Source organism: Vanacampus margaritifer, chromosome 2, assembly GCF_051991255.1.
Source record: "Vanacampus margaritifer isolate UIUO_Vmar chromosome 2, RoL_Vmar_1.0, whole genome shotgun sequence".
Lineage (NCBI taxonomy): Eukaryota > Metazoa > Chordata > Actinopteri > Syngnathiformes > Syngnathidae > Vanacampus > Vanacampus margaritifer.
Window position 1 is genome coordinate 49567369 of NC_135433.1, and position 25683 is coordinate 49593051.

Consider the following 25683-nt stretch of genomic DNA (forward strand, 5'->3'; position numbering starts at 1 on the left):
TTTTTTTTAAATACACATGGACTGAGATGATTTAGTTTTAATTTAGAGTTAACACAAACTAAGGGCATAACGTTGATGGGTAAAACATTTTTTAGGGGAAATATTATTTGAAGCTCACTTTGTGTGCATTGTTTTATAAATTCATAATTTGTTTTATGATTTCAGATATATATTACTAAACTTGTGACACTTTTTGGGTGTTTGAATTTTGCAGAGGAGATGTTGAATAACATAGACCTCCTGACTGCAGAGTGCAAATAAGACAAACAAAACCACACCAAAAGTTTAAAATTTATGATAAAGATGACTTGACTTGACATGATAAAAAATTATATTTATACACATTTCCTTAAATTTTGAACGGTTTAAGCATGCTAATTTTGACAAATTTATTGATTTTTAATTAAAATTATATTGTGTTATAGTTAAATAGTCCATAGTTAGAGAAATGTTAAATACTAAACATTGGACTTGTTACTGTCTTTGACAGTATGAATGATTCCATGTCTGTTAGCAGTTTGTACTCAAATACTTTTGAGAATCATTGACATTTCTCCTACTGTGAAGCAAAGCGATGCAATGTTGTTTATGGGTTTCAAAGTGACAGATGAAAATGTAATATGTGTGAAAGTGGTGTGTAGAAAAAGGCCCTTATATACTTCACTGGTCTGCTTTTCATTTAACTTTGTATAGCGTATATTCAAGGCTAACAATTACCGTCCGAAAGTAAGCAAATGTATTTGAATGTTGGGAGTCTTTTTTGTTTTTCAAGAAGAAAAAAAATAGAAAAGCAAGCTCAAACAAGCTTTTAAATGCCATCAATCAAAATTCACCACATGCAAGCCTTTCGAAATTGGGTCTATTAAATCTATATTACGAAATATATGGGGTTATTTAAAAACGTTAACATCTGTAAAGGACATGCACCTTTAATCCCCCACCCACTTTAAAAAAAACATCAACAGCGCTCTGTACCTTTAAATTTCTTGACGACATGCCGTAAATTGACCGATGTTGTGCGGGCACTGTCGTAAGTATCACATGGCAGCAACATGTTTTCAACGCTGTCAACGATTACTTTACGTTTTGTTGTAGTTTTTTGTTCTTGTTTAAGACATGCTTTTGTTTAACGTTTTTGGTAGATGACAAAACGAAACGTTCTTCAACTCTCAAATGTAGCTCGCACACCGAGCCTTGGTTTTTGTTGCGTGTGCTTGAGTCGTAACCATGTTTGTGTTAGTGGAGATGATGGACACAGTCAGGATTCCTCCGTGGAACTTTCACCGACAGCTCAACGAGGCTGTGTCCGAGGAATTGAACAAAAAGCTGGCTAACAAGGTGGGTCTGTTAATATGTGCTCAAACCTTTGATTGATTATGTGTGTTTTTTAGACGTCGAGTTAGGCTACCTGTTTTACTCATTGGGCAATGATTATTTTTGCCGTGAACAGCTCTAATTGGTCAATCGCCGGAGCGATTTAAGTAGGTTGGCCGTGGATAGGCTGTTTTAGCGTGATGTATACAGTAGACTGCTGTGAATCAGATATTTATTTTGCCGTCACTAATCAACAACAGCAACAAAACCAACAACGGTAGATTAATGTATCAAACACTTGCTATGAATTTTACTGTTCATCTCCTTTTGGGAAAAGAGCAAGATACGGAAAATGTACTAAAGCATTGAATAGCTGGACGTACATTGAAACTTTTACAGAAGGATAAATTAAGTTTACCTTTAAAGGTTATACTGCATTTTAAGTTCATCCTGATTTTTTTTTTAACTTGATGTAAGTAGTGTGTAACTTTGCACTTACAAATGAATGTGCGTCCTGCCACATAAGCCGCCTTTTTGTAACTGGATGCTTACCTCAGGTGGTCTACAATGTCGGCCTCTGCATCTGCTTGTATGACATCACGAATCTGGAAGATTCATACATTTTCCCGGGAGATGGTGCATCACACACTAAAGGTATGATGAGCTGAAAGCTTGACTGTTATCACTGCGTTATGTTGTCCACTACCTTGTTGTTAAAGGATAACTCAACACCAAATCAACTTCTTTCTTTTCTTTTTTTTTACTGATAAACTGTATAAACTGGTGTCTACAAATGCTATCTACATGTCCTGGTCATTACTTTAACATTTTAGTGCATGTTTGTTTAAAGCTTGAATTTGGGACAAAAACCGTGTGTTCGGCGCCATCTTCAGGTAACACACTGGGATAAACTCAATTTGTCCTCTCATTACACGAGACGATACATACTACGTCGCTTGCTCCGCATTACGTAGTCGGCCCCGCCACCCACTGGCTCATTCTCGTACACGCCCCCCTAAACGTCTTCTTAGCGAGTTGCTGTTGTCAATCACAGCCAGACCACGCCCAACCCATTCCCCATTCGCAACCCAACAGTCCTCCAGGCAAGACCCCCTTTGAGCGCCCATTTTAAATCATAGTGAGGGGTGGAGCAAGAGTCTGACTTCCTGTTGAGTTATCCTTTAACTACTTTTAGCCTAAATTGAACTAGATTTGGCTTCCTATTCATATGCCTCTCTTTTAAGTGTTCTTCAAAAACAACCAAAACACATCTTAATTGCAAAAGCCATGTTTCATCTTGTACGGAGAGCTTTTCCAGGTATTCTGGTATTACCATGTATTTTTCTTTCAAGTGGAAAGCCCCCCTTAAAATATACCAAAGTCATTTTTACATCCTAATTTATGAATGTTTGGTATGTACATCTCAACATTTATTGAATTAACCAATTTTTCATATATAGATTTTTATTTTAGATTTTATTTAGAGCTGCCAAACAATTATTTTTTTTATCAGATTAATCACATTTTTGAATTTTGATTAATCACGATTAATCGCTTAATTAAAAAAGCCTTTTTTATTTAAAAAAAAATGTGTCCACCAAATTTAAAGAGCACCTATTATACATTATTATTATTATTATCATTATTATTTTACATTTAATGTTATGAGGATGTCTTCAAAATTATTTATCCACTGCACACACCCACCCTCCTCTTTTTCTAATCAGTTAATTACTTGCACAATTTAAAATGGGAAAAAAATAGTTCGACATGAACAAATATTTTGAATTTCATACGCAAACATTTATTAAATGCTTTACTTTAATGCATGTAGTTATGTTTATTGCTCAAACACAACCTGTGCTACCTTTAACGTAACCATCCTCTGTCAAGATAATGGATAACCTGTGGTCAAAATTAATATTGCTATTAATCTTAGTTAATACATGATTAATGCGCAAATTTTTCGTGATAAATTAAATAGTTAACGCTTTAACTTTGACAGCACACATTTTATTATTACACATTTTTCAAAGATATAAAGGGAAACAAAATAGTGCATAAGGAAATTATTGACGCAAACTAATTGGTATGAAAAAAATTCTGCTAATAATTACATAAATTATGCTTTGGAATATGAGATGAGATGGTATGTTTGAAAGTTACACATTCCTTTGAATGAGTTTACCTTGATCCCATTTTTTTCCTGTCAGTTCATTTCAGATATGTTGTTTTCCACCCGTTTCTGGATGAGATCCTGGTGGGCAAGATCAAGTACTGCAGTCAGGAGGGTGTCCATGGTAATCTCATTTGTCAATATTCTAGCTAGCATGTATATGAAAATCGTAGTAAAAGCTCACATCCCACTTCCAACATCGGAAGCTCTAAAAATATTGGCTTAACGCTGACAGCTCCGTTTCCATTTCTCAGTCACCATGGGCTTCTTTGATGACATTCTCATCCCACCAGAGTCTCTTCAGCAACCCACTAAATTGTATCCTCTCAAATGTTACATAAAATAAAGTATCTTTAAAAGAAGTGGATTTGTAGTGTTACCGTAGTCCTCCTTAGCTCCAGCTCAAGCGACGAAGCCGAGCAAGTTTGGCTTTGGGAATACGAGACTGACGAAGGAGCACACGACCTCTACATGGACCAGGGGGAGGAGATCCGTTTTCGAGTGGCGGATGAGGTATTTGTGGATACGTCACCAACGGGCCCGAGTACTGATGTGCCACCCGCCCAACCTGGGCAGTCAACGGCACCACCACCGGCACAAGATACCGGCGAGAAGAAAGAGGCGCCATACACACTAATAGTGAGATCTGTTCTTGCTGTCCCAAGTTTGAAACACAATGTTATGCAAGATGGGCACTCGACATGCTGTAGCGTTGCATCATGCTAACGGTGGTGATGCAAATCTGCACTACTGAAGATCTATAGTGTATTTCCTAATCACTGAGTTAATTCCTTTTTTTGCTAGTGTCAAAATTAAGCATGATGGTATTTATAAAGGCAAAACTTTTAACACATTTCTTATATTGGACCGCATTAGAATGTGCCTTTCAGTGTACCTAATGTTGTAGCTAATGCGTACATGTTAAAATATTCAGAATAGCATACCATGAGAAAAAAACACTGAAACTGACCCACTCTGTCTCTTGTCTTAGGGGACCATTTGTGAGCCAGGACTGGGGCTGCTGTCATGGTGGAACAACTAGCAGGAGGTGGAGATGATTTGGACCAGTATCATCATCATCATTGCTCTGGAAGACCTGTTGTGATTGGAGCAAAGCTTGATTTTAGACTTTGACTGAGTCCTGCTATTGACTTAGTTAAGAGACTAACAATGGACATTGGTGACGGAACATGCTGATGTGTTGCACTGACGAAGATCATCTGGGAAATACTCAACCTAAAAGACCTACAAGCATCATGTTAATTATGTGTCGTATATTTAATGAGGATTGATCCATAAGTATCCGCTTTTAGTTATTTTATTTTACATTGGACAGCATTTCCCTTATCATTGAAATATAAGTGATTCAGTAATTCAAAGAAGTATGATAATTTATTTTTCATAATGTTTTGAAAAGTGTGATATAGGCCTAACGATAAACTCAAAATGAGATTTATTGTTTTTGCTCTTACACATTGGATATAATTTAGGATGTCAAAAGAATGATAACTCAGAGGTGCGGAAATAAACCCACATACATTATTTTCTGTAATAATATTTAATATTTTATTATAGTGTTTACTAAGCATTCATATCACCTTAACATCAAATAATGTGAATGGCCTGTCATCAATTTTGATTTGTTATGTTGTGCGGTGATGGGAAGCCACTAGGGATTAGAGACAAGCTATTAAATCCTATATTTTGAAGGACATAAATATATACACATAATGAATTTTATGTGACCCCTGTGAGGTCATTGGTTGCTTCTCTCAATTGTCTGGTAAGACTAGGTCATGTTGCATTAAAAAAAAAGAAGAGAAAAAAGATCAGATAAAGAGGTGTTCATGTGACTTCCTTCTCCCTGAGAATGCTGCCTCAAAGTAAACTAACAGTTTAGTAGGAAGACAAGTTTTTCTGCCCGATTTAAGGATTGTACCATCAAGTTCTCTTTACTTTTTAACCCTTTTTGAAAATCGTTTTTCCATTGACATACATCTGTGTGTGTGTGTGTGTGTTTTAAATAAACCGGCGATCTACAGATGACTTATGACCACAGGCTATCACTCCAGGACACTGTCACACTTTGTTGATCACTACACCGCTAAAGTATATGACAAATAAAGGTTGTTGTTTTTTTTTCAATCACAAACAAACCCTGCTAATTAGTTTCTATAGTGTGCTATATTTTAATTAATTTTTTATGTTTTTTTATTCATGTTATTTGATTAAATGAACTGTTCTAGATACTGTACATGGCACAGTTCGTTGCCATATATATATATATATATATACTTTTTTTTTTTTTACCTTCGTTCGTTGCCATATATATATATATATATATATATATATATATATATATATATATATATATTTTTTTTACCTAATTTTTCACGGAAAACGCATCTGAGCTCCTTAAATTGTGCAGATTAATATTATCCAAACAAAGGTTTTCTCCACTGATATGTTTCGTCGTCGTGCGGTGACATCACGGAAGGAAGAGATGCGCAAACGAAGTTTCCGCCACAGCGAGTCTGCTTTGAACGCATCGCATCCGCTCGCAGGGTGGAGGAGCGCAGTGCGCATGCGCACTCTTCGCATCACGCCATCGGAAACCTCCGCCAGCTGCGCACGCTCGCCGTCACATCAGGTTTTCCCACTTATTTATTTAATTTGGTTCTTATATAATGATACGCATCGTCTTAACGCACACATTGGCACAGTGAGTTGACCGTCCAACCAGCTGGTGGGTCCGCCGCTGTAAGTATTATTCGTCTTTGTAATGCATGGTGAAGATCCACAGCACAGTGACGGTCAGTGAGGGAGGCTTTTGTTTTTGGATGGGGACGGGTCGTATGACAGGAAGTGGATAAAAAAACATTCAAATATCATCACTGCAAACAAAATTCATAGTCATCAGATGTTCTTTTTTAAAAATTTTATATACCATCAATTTACTGTCAGAGTATGCCAGAAGAGGGCTTAAGCAAACATTTTGTATTATGTATGTAATGCGTTTCTGTGCATTGTCTTGTTATTCATCTTTCCGGCTCCCTCTGGTGTCATTGTGTCACCATTTGTCCCTGCCTTTTTGTATTATATTTACTTAGAAAAAAGATGAATACAGTACAGTAATGGGAATTTGAGAATTGGGGACGGGGCTGTTTGACGTCACTCGAAGGTGGCCTCCTGCAGCTGTTCTGACGTCACCCTCGCGCATCACACACAGGAGAGTGGGCGTGACACGCACAGCAATGCACTGAATCATCCCCTTTGAAGCAGTTATACAGGAATAATGTAAAATATCATTTGATTTAAATTTGAAAATATATGAATTCTGCTTGGAACCAATAATAAAAAAAAAATTATAGTGATTTGATACTTAAACTCTAAACCCAGGTTAAGAACAACTGACGTAGCATATTCTGCTTTACTGTACCTAATGTAAACTGATTGGTAAATTTAAGATATGCACTGAACTGTGATTTTTGATGTACTGCACTTGTAGCGATTATATATTTACAAGTATGTGGTTTTAATCACAATCATAACAAGTGTGTAACTTGCGATTAAAAACAAGTTTGACGCCCCCGCCTTACAGTATTTGACTGAAACAAGCTCCTCTCAGCTCTCCTCTGCATCGTCACGTCTAAATGTCTAAAGCTGTGTGACAGCTCTCTCATACTGCCTCCATCTCCCTGTGTTTTTCCTCCTCACAGCATGTCCTCCTGATAGACTTGAAGTGACAGTGCTGACCTGGATAACTTGCTGAGCCCGTGTCCCGCACTCACGGAAGACAGCTGTGTTTAGCAGCACACTCAGTAGCATCCCCGTCCCCGTCCTCCTCCCACCAAAGTCAGCATGACGGACCCCAGCCTCACGTCACCCTCGGCGACCCCGCTCCGATCCCCCGACGCCCCGCTCACCGTGTCCTTCCCATTCTTGAGGGAAGGCAGTCGGGTTTGGGAGGAGAGGGGGGAGCAGGCGCTACCGCGGGAACTCCCTAGCCCGCTGCCGACCAAACGTACTCGCACGTACTCAGCGTAAGTCTGTTCACAATCAATATCTCTTGAATAAACATGAAAACAACACGAACATTTAAGAATAATAGATGCTAATTTGTTCTGTTAGTCTATCTTGGCTTGCCAACCAATCAGAAGATGGGAAAAGGCCAAAATGAAAAGTCATTGGTTGAAGTTATAGTATCAATAGGACTGGGTTTTTTTTTTAACAGTTAACAGTTACAACTTTCTGTGTTGAATGTTGCGTCTTCTCCCCTTCTGTTGTGTTTGCAACACAATGAGGAAGATGTGACTGACATTCTCTAACCTCGCTTTCATTTCTGCATTTCTTCTTCTTTTTTTCCTGAGTTTGAACTAGTAGTGGCAGCCACTTCATTAAATGTCCTTAGTAACATTCAAATTCTTTGTGTGCACGCAGCACGGTCCGAGCTCACTCGGGTCCGGTGTTCAAGGGTGTTTGTAAGAACTTCTCAAGGTCACAGGGACACGGGTTCATCCGGCCCAGCCATGGCGGCGAAGACATCTTTGTTCACATCTCAGAGTGAGTGACAATCGACATGTGATGACATTCTGAGGGCAACAAAAGAAAGCTGTTTGAGTATTTATCCTTGATATCCAGCTTGAGGTCCATGTACTAGTGCACTCTTTGTCCTCAGTAGTAGGACTATTGAGCTCACATAGTAGCAATGCTTGGTCCACTAGTTCAGTGGTCTGCAATCTGCGGCTCTAGAGCCACATGTGGCTCTTTTAGTCCCTCTCCTGTGGCCCAATGTGGAGCTCTAAGAAAATAAGTCGATTTTTTTTTTTTACATATTTGTTTAAATTTTTAGATAATCTTTGAATGAATTAAGAATTTAGATAATAAAAAATAATAATTAAATATTCAAAAAATGTCAGAGTCCTAATTTGTAAGCTCTCAGAAAAAGAGACGAAAGGTCGATGAAAATGTTTTTAAAAATAAAAAATGTCCATAAAACAGCAGAAAATTGCCATAGGCAATTTAATAATAATATACACAAAATTGCTGAAAAAGTTGGAAAATTAATTTTAAAAAGGCATAAAAGAAAACATTCAAAAAGTAACTATAAAATGTTCAAAAACAAAAGAAGAAAGGCAGAAAATTACCATAAAATTATTTTGGAATTGCCCCCCCCCCAAAAAAAAAAAAATCTGAAAATTAATTGTAAAAAAAAGGTAGACAAAAACATAACTATAAAGTAACAAAGTAACTATAAAATGTCTCAAAACAAAAGAAAACCTGAAAGCACAAAATCGCCCCAAAAAAAAATCTGAAAATTAATCTTTGAATATGTTTTTTTAAAGTATGAAATGCCCAACTTGTGTCATCCACTAGTTGCCTCCCTATCAAGCATATTGAGTATATGATATTGAATAAATGAATTTATTGCTCAACTCATCATAAAGCGACTTTATAGAAAAATGATCATTTAATCACTATTCTTGATAAGGATGCTACTAGTGTGTGACACAAGCCTACAAGCTAGCATTCCAAATACTGTACTTAAGTTTGCCCTGCTCATAGAAAGTAGTAAAACCGCTCAAATATTAGCTATTCAAACTCCGCCTTTTTGATCTGATACAGCACCTGACATTTTAGGATTTTCTCAATGTCACTGCTTCTGACTATATTTGGTGACAGAGCGTCAGACTGAGCATATTTGTCTTGTGTTTCAGCATCGATGGGGAATATGTTCCCGTCGAGGGTGATGAGGTCACATACAAAGTGTGCAGAGTTCCCCCCAAGAACCTGAAGGTGCAGGCGGTGGAGGTGAAGATAATTCATCTGAACCCAGGCACGAAACACGAGACCTGGTCTGGGCAGATCATCAGTTCTTAGGTTTGCTCTCCAGGACGGTGGATGGAGGGACTGAAAACATACATCATGCGCATGTTTCCTTTTTACGTTACCGTTTAACGACTGCTCCTCCACTTAACTCTGATAATATCCAACATTTTCTGTCTTCTACCGAGTGTATGTGTGAGTAGAAGCAATAGAGAATGACAAAAGACTTAAGGTGCCGAACATGATTCCGTCCCTCATCAAATATTCGTCCTTTCCTGATACTTCCTGGTATTTAGGAATGTGAATGTTTGTTTTGCTTGAGAATTAAAACAGGCACAAGTTGGTTAGTTAAAATGGATGGTAAAGTCAATAAGTCTTTGTCAGGAATCATTTTGGACGACTGAAGCAGATTCATCACAGAACATGCATATCAGACATTTTGCTGTTATTTTATTGTCTTGTGTTGATTTCGTTTGATTATTTACTGTAACTGTTGATCTTTTGTTGTGGGAACACCAAAGTGTCGCAAAATGTGAAACTCCGCTACGAGTTGCCACAAACTAAGAGCGATCCGGTTCTACTCATTTTGCTGTTGTTTAAAACAATGCCATTGAACTGATTAAAATAGCGTGTGTGTTTTTTGTGTATGCTTAGTTTGTATGATAGTCGACTACATGACTTTATAGTTGGTCATTGTCACACATCTGTTGTTTGTGTTGTAGAATTTCAGGTTGTGATCAGTTTTATTGTGTTCTAACTGTGCTAGGACCTCTCAGCATTTCTGTCTGTGTCACTGCCTGAAATGTCAACATAGGACTTGGAGTATTATTCGTCACCTCAAATTTTTTCTTTCCTTTGGTGGTGGCTTGGAATGACATGAAACCATTTCATGATAACGTTTGTGTCTGTTAAAAAAAAAAAAAATTAAATTTAGAAGTCTCGCTGTACACTGGTGTCAAGAGACTTTCTGTTTCTTAATAAACTAAAAGTCAAATGAAAACTTAGCTAATGTAAATGTCAGTAAGACATACACGTCAAACACTTTCAGTCTTTATTGCAATACAACAGACAGACAAAAAGATCATGTTGAAGCGGACGTTTAATGCATGTGCTATGTGCAGGCAAGCCACCATAAATGTAGCTCGTGTGGTTGGACTTGTCTCAATAAAATATCCACTTTACAATTTGCAGATCCATTTTATTGAGTACTGGATTGATTAATGTAAGGCACGTCGGGTAGAAAACATGTCAATCAAGCCGACATCTGCCCCTCGCATCTTATTGTTTAGGTTCTTGATTTTGGCCTGTAGGTGGGGTATTTGTCCACTTTTCAACAGAACCGTATATGGGGTAGATGCCACGGACTTCCGACTTCCAGATTTTACATTTCAGCCCCGTTTCCGGCCACTGCTGGCCGCGTTCCAATACTCACACCCCCGCCCCTGCGTACCCCCACCGCGCGCTCCCCCTAATCGGCGGGAGGGCGTCTCGGCTATCTGAAATGCTTCGGACACTGAGACAGACACTACATACTCGCACCCGTCGACGGGAACGTGCAACCGAGGGCCACAAAGGCGGAAGCGCAAGTACTGGGACGCAGCCCACACGTCGCAAACCGGAAACGGAAACAAACTTAATGGGTGAAAACCCGGAATACGGAAGTCCCGCCTCCTCTGTGGCATATAGTACATAGAGAGTTTGGCCAATGATATGTCATGTGACATATGTGACATATGTCACCTGACATATGGACGCCATCTTGTTACCCTGCCGAAATCGAGTTGCCCAAACTCTCTCGATATACGTCTCTGCTTTAATATATTAGTAGTCTCTTTTTATATTGCCAAAAATGAAAATCTTATACATGCTGATACCAAGCAGAAGTGAAAATTTCCTTTGCACCGTAACACGTTGTGGTATGACTTACAAGTTTAAAAGATTAAAGGTTTTGTAGTGAGAAAAAAAGTATGTGCATACAAGTATGCCACAGGTGTAGCCAACAGGCACAATGCATGTGATATTTCCTGATGTCAATGAATTCATTGATGATCCAAATAAAACAGCTGAGCAATGTGAAATTCTGTCAAAGCAATTTATTAATTACCCATGTATTGAAATGACAAAAAACTAAATTAATGACTTTTATACAGGGCAGGCTACATACTTGTCATCACTTTCAAGGTTAATATGTTGACAGTTTTACACGGGCCTGAGGCAGGCATTTAAAATAACATTTCATTATTAGTCATGAATGTAGTGAATATCCCTCTGGACTTTTTGACAACATAATAAAATGATAAACAATCCGTCATCACTGAATTAACAGTATGCAGGATACAGAACAGCCTCTAAAAAGACTTACGGTAATATACACATTCAAGTTGGCATTGTGACTTGATCACCAAAGCTTAATTCACTGTAGGTTCAAAAACAGTTCTACTTAATATAAAATGGATAAAAGCAGATAAATCAATAAATACAGGAGGCAATAACAAATCTGGAATGTCTTGCACCCGGAAGGAGAAAACACATATTGTCTTTTACACCCCATTTAGAATTATACAGTAGATTTTTTTATTTTTATAATAACTCTTAAAAAGAAATAATTTTCCTTTGAATAACTTCATCATCTTCCACCCATCTTCTATACAGAATATGGAACAGTTTCACTGTTAGTTTTTGTGAGACATGCATCTTTAACAATTTTTCTCTTGTACTTTCCCCCCCCTAAAGCAATCACATTATTAATATGGATAAAATCAGTAGAGGTGCATTTTCAGTAGTCCCCAACCAACCTGATCCACTGGTTGATTTTCAACAGGTAGAAGAACCACTCAGCAGCAGAGTCCTTTGAGCTCTGAAAATAACATTAGGATTCACATGATGACGGCCCATCAAAGAAAAGTCGCCGACACAGGCTGGCAGTGTCTTGCGGAGAGGAGACCGTGTAGCCGATCGTACGCGGGTCGTTAAAGATTTCATAATCGTTTCCACCCTAAGGAAAAGAGAGACCAATAGCAATGAAGGAGGAAAGATTAATGCGGCTTTATTACGTTTCTGTCAGACACTCTTAATCTGACCTCTGATTTTTACCCTTTTGGATTAATACAGTATGACTCACCTGCACGATACCTGCATATAAGAGAATGCAGGGCCAACATGGCCTTCTCTGCTAGCTTGAACACTATCACAAGCACTGACCTACACATCCTCAAGTGTAATATTTGTTTTTACAAGGTGGATTAAATTGGGGTCCGCACACTCTACTATAAAGGGAAGATAAAAACTGATAGGTGCAGTCAGAGTAAAACAGTCACGACTCGTCGAACTCATCTCAGCATTAGTGGAGCATGCATGATGTAGAAAAAAGCTTTAATATTATCTTTTTAAACTGCGCAATGCACCTTTAAGGTTTCGTTTCACAAATGCAACATTAACCAGTATACTGTGTTTGGTCTAGTAGTGAGACTGCATATTATTGTCAAGAAAATTTGGGGGTAAAAAAAAAAAAAGAGTCGATGATTTAAATTCAAATGACGTACACTCACAGGCCACAGCATTAGGTACACCTGCGCTAGGGCTGTGCAATTACTCAAAATTCAATAACAATTATGACATTCCACAATGACAAAATCGGCATAATTATCAACAAAAATAAAAGATTATTAACACAAATTTTGAGTTGTCTAAATTTATATACCGGTATTTGCACTTTTCTTTTTCTTTTTTACATTTTAAAATGACATTTCTTGTTTTGTACCATAAAACAAATGATTGTCCTAATCATGATTTCAATTCTTATCAAATCAATCGTGATGAATATTTTCTTCATAATCGAGCATCCCTAACCTGGGCAATCTAATGTTCTGCAGCTGTATCCAAATCCTACGGGCCATCCTGCCATTGTTTATGATCGTGTATTCTGGTTCCCCCTAGTGGGCATATGTTCAACTCCTCTATCCATTACATTTTGCTACTTAAAACGCATTTCACGGCTTATTCAACTGCTAAACAAGTTATTTCCCCCCCCAAAGGCCTTGCAACCATTCCATTAAACACAAAATGTGTAAATAAATGACTGACAGATGTTGATAAGATACATAATGAAACATGGGGAACTGTGATAAAAGCGCTTCATTCCATTTGTTTACTGTATATGGTTTCACTTCAACATGATCATCCACTCTCTCACTAAATGTCTAATGTTTACGACCTGGCCTGACTCCAAAAGTGCAATTAGCAATGAGCTAAAACGCTAAAAGCGCCGCAAGCTTTAGCACTCTACATACAGCGAAGATGAATGGAAGCTGATTGTTTGTATTACGGGGTTATTTGAGGACGATGATAAACTGCATGTTCAACACTTACTTGCACACTCACCTTGTAGCTTGCCAGTCATCCGTGTCCTTGCAATCCACAAAGGTTGACATGAGGTACTGGTAATTCAACTTTGTGGTTTGTGGAAACATTTCACCTTTAACCCAGTTAGTTTTCTTCAGTTTGTAATCTTAGCTGTGGCGTCAACAATATTGCGACTGTCCAACTAGGAAATTGGTCTCTAGCAGAAGACGTTTGAGGCATAGCACCTGTTGTCTGCCCATGGAAGTGTAGACTTAATGGGCTGTTTTGCAAGAAGATAAACGAATTACTAACTGCGATGCAGGACAGTCGTTTGTGACTGTGTGCAGCCTTTTTTGGATTAAAGGTGAAATGTCTTCAACCAATAAATCCAGCTGCTGGGTAGTGTTAATTTTATCCGCCATATTTAAATTTAGTCTCACTTCTAGTCCAGTTTCAATCACGCTTGTTAGTTTTTGTCATAGTTAGTCAACCTCATCCCGTTTTTATTTAGTCCATTCGTAGTCGACTATAGATCTAGCATTTTTGTCTTTATTTTAGTCCAACAAAACATAATTTTATTTGTCTCTTCAACTGCCAACGTCTTAGTCTAGTTTTAGTCAGGGCGATCATTTATCCCCTGTAATTATTCCCCCATTATTATTTTGGTTAGCAGATGATGTTGAACATTTCAGATCTAAAATGATTTCACATACAATTTTATTTCATCTTTTTGATGACAAACTTCACACACAATTACATTATATGAACACTATGGCTCCATGCTATGAGCTAGTAAGTTAACCAGCATTAGTTAGTGGTTAGCATGTTGCACTCACTATCCGCAGATTTGAAAGCGGCTGTGACAGTGTCACAGTAACAGAGATGACGAGATTTTACAAAATCAACTAATTTTCGCCTCGTTTTTGTTCATGAACTAAAATGTCCATAGATTTTAGTCCAGTTTTTATTAAGTGAAGTACAATTTTGTCGACAAAAATGCATACTAATTTAGTCCCAGTTATTGTTTATTAATGAGGGTTTTAGTCTAGTCTAGTGTAATATTAGTCCAGTGAAAAATGTGTGTTGACGAAATTATTTTTGTTTCGTTTACAAAATTAACACTACTGCTGACATTCAACATTATGAATCTCTTTGCTTTGTCCTGAAGAAGATTAATTAAAATTTGTAGTGGCGTCAACTGCATCCTACTGAGCTGTTTCGTCTTAAAATGATTTATTGCGTATTAGATTTTGCCGCCGTACCTAATTTAGTGGCCGATGAATGAGCGTATGCTCATGTGGTCTACACACACTGTGTGTAATGTGAGAACAGAGGGTGTGAGTATCCAAAAGAAACAAACAAAACATACATCTGACGTCTCATTGCCAAAGAAGTAGATGGCGTCCAGGCCTTCGCTCTCCAGCAGATCCAGACACAACCGCTTGTCCCAGCCAACGGGAAACACGTCAAAGCTGATGAGACCGCCTAAGAAAGAAGTTAAATATCAGCATTGCATATTGACATGCTCAAATAATTAGAAATAAAAAAAAGATGTGAGCAAATCCAGTTTGTTTTTATGAGGACAAACGTGACAAAACAACACCATTAGCACCCTGCCATATGCCGTCAAATGCACCTTTGAATCTTCTTCCTGTAAACACGCCACTTTCCCTGTGCTGTGTTCATCTTTGCAGAACAAATGTTCTTTAAAGCACTACCGCAAGGGGTGTGACTGATGGTGGGCTAGTCACTTTTTAGATTAGCGGACAGACCTGTTTTGTTGTCACACCTCCATTTGTTGGCAGACGAGCAAACACTGCGCCCACCAAGTCAACCAGTTCAACGATGACAGCAGTAATAATAATAATAATAATAATAATAAAAAGACATTCACAAACTCCTCATTAAAGTTCTTTTTCACTAGGTCACCAGCTTTATAATTCCTCTAACAAAGGCCCCATCTCCTTTCTTCTCCTCTAATGCTGGGTGACAAAGGCAGCAGCTGTTGGACAAGCAACCAATCAGAAGGCTGCTTTCCTCACACACACCCTCACCTGACCTCATCACTTCAAACTCAGCCCGTCTAACGTCAGTCCATCCACCAGCACGTCAAAGTAAAGAAGGTTTTAGAGAAAACGTTCTTAAATGAAAGAATCCACTTTTATAAAAGGAATTTGCACAGTGGTGCAATTAAATATTCAAATGAACCACGGAGGCAGTGCAGTTGTAGATGCCACAATAATAATAATAACAACCATTGTTCAATTGGGTATACTTTTTTGACAAGTCTTCATTAGAATACAGCATTATTATTTTGTATTATCTTTGGTTAAAATAATAAAAAAAGGAGATTAATAAATCACTTACTGGTAACTTGCAATTGCAGGTTGTGTAAAATACACTTGCAGAAAGTAAAATATGCAAAATACATGCTGCTCTGTACTGGTACACTTTATATTTATACTGTAGATCGTTTAAAGCAGTCAATCCAAAAACTCCTTTACAATAATACGTTGTATGTTTCCTCCTAGTCTAAACACATCATTCTGATTAATATTGCGTTTGTGGAATATGAATTAAGCAGCAAAATCCACCTGTTTTTATACATCTTAGGGGGCGGCCATTTTGCAACTTGCTGTCAACTGAAAATGACGTCACAGTTATGTTAAACTTTTTCCCTATATATTTTTTTTATTATAAATATATTCTTTGAACGTTTTGTCATATTGTTATTGACGGAGAACTGCGGAAGAAAATTGCACGCTTGTACATTATATTTAACTCATTCACTGCCATTGACAGCTATAGACTTTAAAAATATATATTTGAACTATTTCTATTAGTTTAACATTTTTTTTCCCATTTTCGTTAACAAGAGTATGAAAACCTAGAATTTTTTTGGTGTAAATTTAGAACTGATATAAAATTTGTGATTAATCGTGAGTTAGCTAGTGAAGTCATGCGATTAATTACGATAAAAAATTTTTTAAACAAGAAAAGCATTTATTTTTAATAATCTTTTTTTTTTAAGACAAGATTATTAAAAAATTAGGGGCGCCAGGCGATTCCAATTTTTAATCATAATTAATCACATGACTTCACTAGTTAACTCACGATTAATCACAAATTTTATATCTGTTCTAATACAATAAAAACAAATTCTATGTTTTCATACTAACAAAAAGTGGGAAAAAATGTTAAAGTAATAGAAATACTTCAAATGAATTTTTGACGTCTATAGCCGTCAATGGCAGTGAATGAGTTGAATGAAACCATTTAACTGCCAATAAAAATGTCTGCACTTCCTGTTAAAAGGCAGCTATGCTATTTATGGCACTGATGATTTTTGCCTTCCGCCTCTAATGCACGGGGGAGTGAATATGCATTCTGACTATAGCTGAAGGCCTCACATTAAGGACACTTGCAGAATGTAACAAGACCCTGTATAAGAGTTATATATTTTTTTTTAAATCTGCCTCGACAAGGATAATAAAGCTCTTTTTTATTGAACTGCACTCCACCGTGCGTTAAAGACAACCAAAACAGTTCAGTTGTGGTTGATTCAGTCCACAAAGAAAAACATAATCTGGATGAATGACAATATACACATGTATTGTTATACTAAGAATGTCATTGTGAACAATTATTAAATACTATAGTTCATTATCATAAATCATTGCTATAACAGCTCAGAACATGTTCTCTTGCAAATGAACATTTCCTGTGACGCTCTCACCTTTCGTGAACCTCAGTCCCTTTCCAGCAAATTCCTCCTTCAGGGCAGCAACAAATTTTTCCCTGATCTTTTCTCTCTGTGAAGACAACATATTGTTGCAGCATAGAACGTGTCATGGAATTCATTAAGCTCTGACTACTATCATTTGAACTCCTAAACCATGTCATGACCAAAGAATATTGGAGTGAATTTTTGCACGAAGCTGAGGGGTTAAACATCTTCTGCTCACTTGAGTGATCCATCAATGTGCAGCCAAGTCGACTGTCCTGAAAGCGCAGCAATGTTTAAACTCTCTGAATCCCAGACCAGTTTGTTTAAATGCTAAATATTAACCGATTAGGTTATGTTACTTAACCTTTCATACTGTCTAACTCTTTGTCTAACTTTGCTAAACAGCAGTCACAAGGGATAAAGACTCAGTATTAGGTTTTCATATAATCAACATGTATGACAAACGAATCTCATGAATTGAAAAAAAGTGTAGTCAAGTAATAATACCATCACATTGTCTAACACTACTTTAGTGAGAACGGCCTGTGTATGACTTGATTATATGGAGGACCAAAAATGCCAAAATAAGAATAAAAAAATAATAAATAAATAAAAGTGAAAATAAGATACAAACAATAAATAACCCCCCCCCCCCAAAAAAAAAAATAATATAAATGGAAAAAATAAAAATATATATAGTGCCCTAAATGGATGCTAAATATTCTAGTTATTTTCCAAAACAGTATTTTACCTTATCAATTTCAGAGAACTCAATTCGTTCCTCCAAGGTGCAGCTGCGACCGATTGGGGAAATGTTGATCATTCCATTCCTGAACTCAATAAACGTTCCCCTGTAAATAGAGAGGCCTTCTTTGTGAAGCGACACTTTTTTTCAAAATCAGCAAATAAGCGATTCAGATAATGGATGAATGGAAGTATGACGCAATAAATCATGGCCAGCTGAGGTCGGCATGGATGATTGAAGGAGGAATGTGGCATTGTTGCGTAACAAGAATGCAGAAAAATACTGTGTGTGTTTGTTTGTTTGACCTTTTCTTTGGCAGTTTGATGAGCCCCATGTAGCTCAAGCAGAAGTTGATGAGCTCCTGCAGCAACTCCTCCCCAATACGGTTCTGGATTGCCTGTCAAGATGAAAAATATGAAAATGGGAATCGTGTTTCTCACCATTTCAGTTGGTAAGATATTAATTGACAGGATAACTGGTCTTGTGGCAAAAGTACTCACACTAAGTACAAACACATGCCTCCGCACAAAAGCTGAGTTTGAGTCATCAAGCATTGAAGTATGAATTAGGCTTAGTCTAAAACATAGGTGTCAAACTCGGAACGGAAACATCCAAACATCCAACATCCAAACCAAAACCTGCAGGTCCTGCAGGTTTTGGATGTTTCCGTTCTCCAACACAGCTGATATATGATCAGTTCATCAGCAAACTCTGCAGAAGCCTGATAACGATCCTGCTGATTGGGATCAGCTTGTGTTGGAAGAGGGAAACCTCCAAAACCTGCAGGACTGCGGCCCTCCTGGACCCCAGTTTGACACCTATGGTCTAAAGCAGGGGTGGCCAAGTTCGGTCCTCGAGAGCCACTATCCAGCCTGTTTTCCATGTCTTCCTCCTTCAGCGCAGCTGATTCTAATGATCAGCTCATCAGCAAGCTTTGCAGAAGCCTGACAACGATCCTGATCATGAATCAGGTGTGTTAGTGGAGAGAAACATGGAAAACAGACTGGATAGTGGCTTTCGAGGACCGAACTTGGCCACCCCTGGTCTAAAGAGTGAGAACTTTGCGTAGGAGTGTCACACAAAAATGATACAAATATCCACTTTTGTCTTGGCGAGCTTAACAACATTCTAAAGGATGGTCTTTTAGGTGGATCATTTTTTAGTTACAGCCCTGGAAATGGCTAAGAAGTTAAGTTTCATGCAACAGGATGAACACCAGCATATTCAGGGAAAAAAAAAAGTTCAGAAAAAGTGTCTTGAAAATTTATTTATATATATATATATATATTTATATATATATATATATATATATATATATATATATATATATATATATATATATATATGATAGATAGATAGATAGATAGATAGATAGATAGATAGAGAGAGAGAGAGCAAATTATGTCTCTTTCGGAAGATCACAACTTAGAAGTGTCGTAGAGACTCTTGCTCTCTCTCTCAAGAAAAAAAGAAATACGGATCCAACAGAAAAGATTTATTGCAATTATGCAATATTTATATGTATGATTATGCAATAATTATAGCAGGCCTGTCCACAGAATATACCCCCCCCCCCCCATAATCCCTTTCTCCGCTAGAGGAGAAAAAACAGAAAGGCAAACCTAGATTCAACGATAATTTAACATTGGCCTTTCAAAAGTTTTAATTCAACCAAAATACAAAGTAGATGCAATGTCATCTTTTAAACACAAACTTCAATGTTGACATAATGTTGTTGAATCAATGTTGATTGACCAATCAATCGTAACCAAAAATCAACCTTCTTAACTCCAATTCACTGCCACTTACATGTTTTGACCGGAGTTGGCCATCTTTGTACTGCACTGCGCCATTCTCAGCAAATACATAATCAAACTTGAGTATGACTGCAAGAGAAGATGAAAAAGGTGAAATGCGGCTAAACTGGTTGTACAGCAGATTGATTTCTATGGAGTAGAATGAAAACCATAACCTGGTTCCTTATTTGCAGTTTTGAGGTGCACGACAAACTGACTCACCATCATCTCCTTCTCCAAGCTGTTCCGCAATCTTGGAATAGTCGGACCCTCCGACGATGCCAGTCTTGACTTTTCTTCTCAGCGCTTGGAAGAACTCATCCAGCTCTGGGTCTATTTTCTGAAAATGAAAGAGAAAATACATTGATTGATGCAAAGATGAAAAGCACTAACTCACATTAACTGAATGCAATGCATCATTAAAATAGACTATTGAAAGAAGTATCACATTTATCGCGGGAATACGTTCTGGACACACTCGCAAGTAATTTTTTTTCTTGGCCATCAATTGTTTAGGTTGAATATCCAGAATACAAGTGAAAATGTCAGAAAATAACAGCTTCAAATCTTATGAAAACACTTTTTTATAGGTGTTGGATTGTCTATATAGGAACAATTTTCAACATCGAGGCTGGTCAGGGTCAGTGACTTGTTAATTAATAAATTGATTGAAGAAGTGTGTCCTGATATTTGTGTCCATCTAGTGCAGTGCTTATCTGGTGTCTTACAAAATGATGTATCATTGTTACTCTATCTTTTCCAGCGACATAGAGTGACAGTCGAAACAATAAAATGCTTTTCCACTGGGTGTCAGAAAGTACAACCTGTATATTCTGTTGTCATTCATACAAACTAGGCAGCCCTGGTCTTCTACTAAACAAGCAGATATTTGATACCGAGTCAGAGCAAATTGAAAGATCATTATGCATATATACTTACATACAGGACTTTTATTGGACATTTTCGTTTGGTGGTGTGCTCCGAGATGTTTCTTACATAAAATGTGCCTTGAATCAATTCATAAAATGTAGAGACATCTATAGTGTCGATGTGATGTGCAGACATTACTTACGGCGCTAGTCTTTAGAACCCGAATTCAACGCGTATGAGACTTTACTGCATTGCAAGAAAGGAGAGATAAAGATAAAGACAAATTATGTGACTTTAGGAGACTGAAGGCAACTGTACGATTGTCATATCTTTGCAGGGCGAAATATACGCCACGTGGTTGCAGACATCTCCCAGTCGAAAATACACAATTATGCAGCACTCTTAAACTCGTCGCGGCCAGTAACCAGTGAGGAATCCAGAAGCGGCTCACCTCTCTGGGTGGCGTCAGTGTACCATCCACGTCAAACAGGCACAGGATTTTTTTGTCCGCAGAACTGTCGACCTCCATTTAACTACTTCTTTTCTTGCCTTCTCGTTTAATTCCAGCAATTTTACTTCCACTCTCGTTCCAGAAACACGTGCACAAACATACGCATCAATGGGAGGAGTTCGAGAGGGATCTACAGTCGTTAAAATGAATGTGCATCATTAAATCAATGGATAAATGCACGAGGTCCCCACGAATTCGCCTCCTCCGTTTTAAAAAGGTTTCGTTTGTTCACGGCTTTCCTTCACGTCAACGGCCCTGATGTTTAGATATTCAATCGGAAAGAGGTCACACCTTCCAAAATACATCTTGTGAAATGTCTCGGGTTTCTTTCACAATGTCAAGCTCGGCCGGCAGCCAATCATAGGCAAGATGGTCAACAAGTGACGTCACAACTAGGCGGGCTTTGGTGGTGTAGGAGGTGTGTATGTTGGGGCGTGGTCAGTGGTCACGTGGTCACCTGTCAACCAAACTGACCTTTAGTCAAGACAGTCGGACGTATACATCTATCTATCTATCTATCTATCTATCTATCTATCTATCTATCTATCTATCTATCTATCTATCTAACTATCTATCTATCTATCAAAAATGGAAAAAATGTTTCATGTCATTCTTACTACACTTTATATTTAAACAAATAAAAGATGAAAATATTACATACATTACATACATTTGGCAAAATAGCTAGGATTAAAATTAGAATAATTGTATTGACAGTGAAACAATCTGTTTTATCTTAATTGGAGAATAAATATATGGAGTTTGTTTTTATGTTCCAAAACACTCAAATAACCTGAAAAAGAATTTTCACAAATATACGTACACGGGAAAGAAACAATTAATCAAATATTGTGGGTGGCATGGCTCAGAAGTAGAGTGGTCATCTCCCATCCGTCCATGTCGAAGTGTCCTTGAGCAAGACACTGAACCCCGATTTGCTCCCAGTGGACCTGGCATGGCAGCAGCAGCAGCTGAAGACTGGTGTGTGACTATGTGTGTGAATGTAAGGCATTGTAAAGCGCTTTGGGCACCATATGGTGTAGTTAAAGCGCTACATAAAAAGCAGCCCATTTATCATTTACCATTAACCGTAGTCCATTAGACACCCCCCCGCCCCCAAATAAACCTGCTTGAATTTGTTTTCAAGGAGTCACATTTTCCACTAGAGGGAAGCATTGGAGTGGCAAAGAGTCAGTCAAAACGCTTTGTTTGGAAAACTTGAATGATAGTACTGCTGAACATGATTTAACTCGTATTATTTACTATTGAGTAATAATTATTAAGTAAAACTTCACTTGTTACCCAAACAATGAACATCTGAGTGTTTTGTAGTCAAATCAATAATTTTTTAAACCTAAATTGTTTGCCTTTACGGCATTAAACGCCCCCATTATCTGCAATCCACCCAAAAAGTCACTTAATATGATATCTATATCATACCCTTCCACAGTACACATTGTTGTTCAAGCAACAGCTTTATGACTATCCATTAATTTTATATATTCACTTCTATCATTAGGTTTTCGAATAGTTGGAGCCCACCCCAGACTTTGGGCGAGAGGCAGATACTGTACGTCCAGAACTGGTTGCTAAGCCAGCCACAGCAGGAAACATATAGGTAAATAAAATTGTACACTCAAATTCACACCTAAGGACAACTTAGGCGTCTTTCATTAACATAAAGAAAACCCATACAAGGACAATTTGTAATTTTTTTGCCCTCTTATGTAGCAAAATTACCAAAATATCATAAACAGCTCTCCATATGATGCAGTGCAGTTCGACTACCACAATAGTAAACATTTTGTTCAATGAATAACTGTCTCACACAAAACTGCGCTATTATCTTTGTAATTTTTTTTCTTTCTCGAACAGCTCTTAAACGGGAACTCATTAGATTGTGCAAGTGTCTGATAAATCGGAATCACTTGTGTGCTTTATCAGCAATCATAAATCACGAATGAGTAAACGTGTGGTTGAAAATAAGAGATAGTGCCACAACATTAATAAGCAGGACCTAGGACTGAGTGGGTGATTTCTCATCAGTGGCGAGGTGAGACTAACAATTTGATGCCATAGAGGTCACTCAGTTACTTATTTGCCTGATTTACTAATAGGCTGCCAATTGATAGATCAAATTGTTGAGGTGCCATAAAGGAACTAATCATTAGCTTCTGAAATGATCGTATCGCAGTCTGACCTCAATCTCGTCTCTTTCACCTTCCTACATCCATAACCTCAACCTTTACTATAAAGTAAATAGGCCCACCCAACCAGGCGAGCAGCCAAGTCGAACGCATGCTCGTTCGCCAGTAGCGTCTTCGCTGACCTTGGATCAGCTTACACACATGTTGTGGCTTCCAAAAGAGTAGATGGGCATTCTGCATTCTGCCCATTGTGCGTCCACAGCAATGTTCACTCCATTCTGGTCAGTTCAGCATCTGATGATGCTTAGATTTTGATACTTCTGAGCGCCCACCAAGGCCAGCCCACCCGGCGGAGTAGCCCCCGCTAGCTGCATCCCGGAACCATGTTCCCAACCCCATTGTAACTATTTACAGCAGATACATTGCAGCCACAATACAACCGTATCTTGCATGTTACAACAAATGTCCAAGAAGAAATAGGGCCAGATAATGTTTACATCCTTACAGGAACAGCAATGCATGTTATCAATGCAGGTGTATAAACAAGAGTTAATCTTGGCAGTGTCAGCAAGTAATCATATGCTATATTTACATTATTCAAATCATGACCGCTCCAGTTTTTAATTAGTAATATGTTACAATAATTTCATTTGGGTAAGACATAATCCACAATTTAATGATGTGAGTTACTGATAGCAGTTATTGTCTCTCAAACTCCGCCAATTCTTCCACTCTTTTCACGATCCGTATTTCTTTCTGAGAAGATGAGTCTTCTTTTGTTTGGATGAAGATCTGACAGTGTTTTGTCCATGTGTTCTCGATAAATCCATTCTTTCTCAATTGTCGCGCCCTTCTGGAAATGTCAGCATTTTGTTTTGTGAGATTTTCATTGACGTAGACGAGTTTACCTTTAAGCTTGTAGCTATCTCTCAAAAGGACAATCTTTTTCTTCCTGTCAACAAACCTGATCAGAACTGCCGGTGGTCGTGTCCCCCCAGATGGAAGCCAAAAGCACATCTGGATGTGCGCTGGATCCACAATTAATCCCAAATCTCTGAGTTGAATTGTCACTTGCTGTTCGACAGAATCAACTTCACTTATGCTGGCCGCAGCTCTCGCCCGAGGGCCGCTGCGTAGTTTAATCTGGATACCTGTAACTATCACATCGTTGATTTGAAGATTCTGTTCCAAATCATCCACTTTTTGTTCCAAGATGACAATGCGTCGATCTTTTTCTTGTGTCTCTTTCTTCAACTGCTGAATTTCCTGTAGAAGTGTCTCGATGCTCTTTTCCATTTCAAGTATTCCGGTTGACCATTTCTTTGAGTTTTGCAAGAGAAGATTTTATCTCAATTTCGTCAGTTTTTTTTCCCGCCAGGCATATTGCAACAATGTAGTTAAAAATCCCAATGTCAACAAAATAGTTAGAAGTCCTGAGCGAGTGCAGGAGCAAGTACAGATGTGTCCTTGATTCAGCGAATTGTATTGCCGTTTTTGTGCTCAGGCTTGCATAACGTAAAATAATACAATAAATGATATCGCAATGTAAACATTTTGATATGGTTGATTGTGCTGTCATATTTATTTTCCAAAATGTATTTCTATTTATGAGTGTGCGCACACTATAACAGTTTCAGCATGCCTTCATTGCATGTGGTTACCATGAAACAACTGCGATGAGACAATAAACCAGCCTTGTTCCTTTTAACATGTCAATGTTTCCTCTTCTAGATAACATCATGCCAGGGCGCGTTGGACTGGAAGACCTCTTCACATGAAATTGCAATGGGTCGAAATGACTGTTCAACCCCCGCCAACCCAAATATTACGACGTCATTGGTGTTTGCTCAAGAGCTTTACGAGCAGAAAGGTGGCAGCTCAACAGGAAGCCAAGTTGATGCTAGAAAGCAAGAAGCTTTCACAGGAAATGTTGACCGTGGATTCAACGCTGGTATGCGCACACTGTGATCATTTGGTTTTGTGTGCATGGCGGAGTTTGCCAATGAAGTAATCAAGCCAGAACCTGATGAATTTACGCACACTCGAAGATTAAGATGAAGTACATTTACTTGTAAAAAAAGAAAAAGAAGAAGTACTCTGGTAGAACGTAAAATGCCATAGACGTGAAAAGCATAGATGCTGTGTTAATTATAATGCTTCAAGAAACTGCTACGTACTTAGCAACACATACAGTACAAATAAAGCATACAACAATACTCAGAGACATGTT

General features: G+C 38.0%; 3 protein-coding genes across 5 annotated transcripts; 2 read left to right on the forward strand and 1 right to left on the reverse strand.

The window, feature by feature from the left end:
* Positions 1-1004: 1004 nt before the first annotated feature.
* polr3h (polymerase (RNA) III (DNA directed) polypeptide H) lies at positions 1005-5536 on the forward strand. The gene is made up of 6 exons (XM_077559893.1): positions 1005-1338; positions 1872-1968; positions 3528-3614; positions 3745-3808; positions 3898-4129; positions 4482-5536. Exons 1-6 carry the CDS (start codon positions 1228-1230, stop codon positions 4530-4532), a joined length of 642 nt encoding a protein of 213 aa, XP_077416019.1. The 5' UTR covers positions 1005-1227; the 3' UTR covers positions 4533-5536.
* A 467-nt stretch (positions 5537-6003) lies between these two features.
* Positions 6004-10263, forward strand: csdc2b (cold shock domain containing C2, RNA binding b). 2 transcript variants are annotated; one of them, XM_077557826.1, is made up of 4 exons: positions 6004-6140; positions 7210-7533; positions 7931-8053; positions 9208-10263. In XM_077557826.1, the coding sequence occupies exons 2-4, from the start codon at positions 7352-7354 to the stop codon at positions 9368-9370; spliced, it is 468 nt and encodes a 155-aa protein (XP_077413952.1). In that variant the 5' UTR covers positions 6004-6140; positions 7210-7351; the 3' UTR covers positions 9371-10263. The 2 variants fall into 2 exon arrangements, with proteins under 2 accessions (XP_077413952.1, XP_077413951.1); XM_077557825.1 differs by having other exon boundaries at positions 6071-6250.
* Positions 10264-11394: 1131 nt separating this feature from the next.
* On the reverse strand, positions 11395-21653 carry pmm1 (phosphomannomutase 1). Of its 2 annotated transcripts, none has more exons than XM_077557823.1 (8): positions 21247-21653; positions 20148-20265; positions 19939-20015; positions 18435-18526; positions 18136-18235; positions 17394-17469; positions 15027-15142; positions 11395-12173 (listed from the first exon to the last, which is right to left on the reverse strand). In XM_077557823.1, exons 1-8 carry the CDS (start codon positions 21322-21324, stop codon positions 12093-12095), a joined length of 738 nt encoding a protein of 245 aa, XP_077413949.1. In that variant the 5' UTR covers positions 21325-21653; the 3' UTR covers positions 11395-12092. The 2 variants fall into 2 exon arrangements, with proteins under 2 accessions (XP_077413949.1, XP_077413948.1); XM_077557822.1 differs by having other exon boundaries at positions 11395-12311; positions 21247-21649.
* Between the last annotated feature and the right edge of the window lie 4030 nt (positions 21654-25683).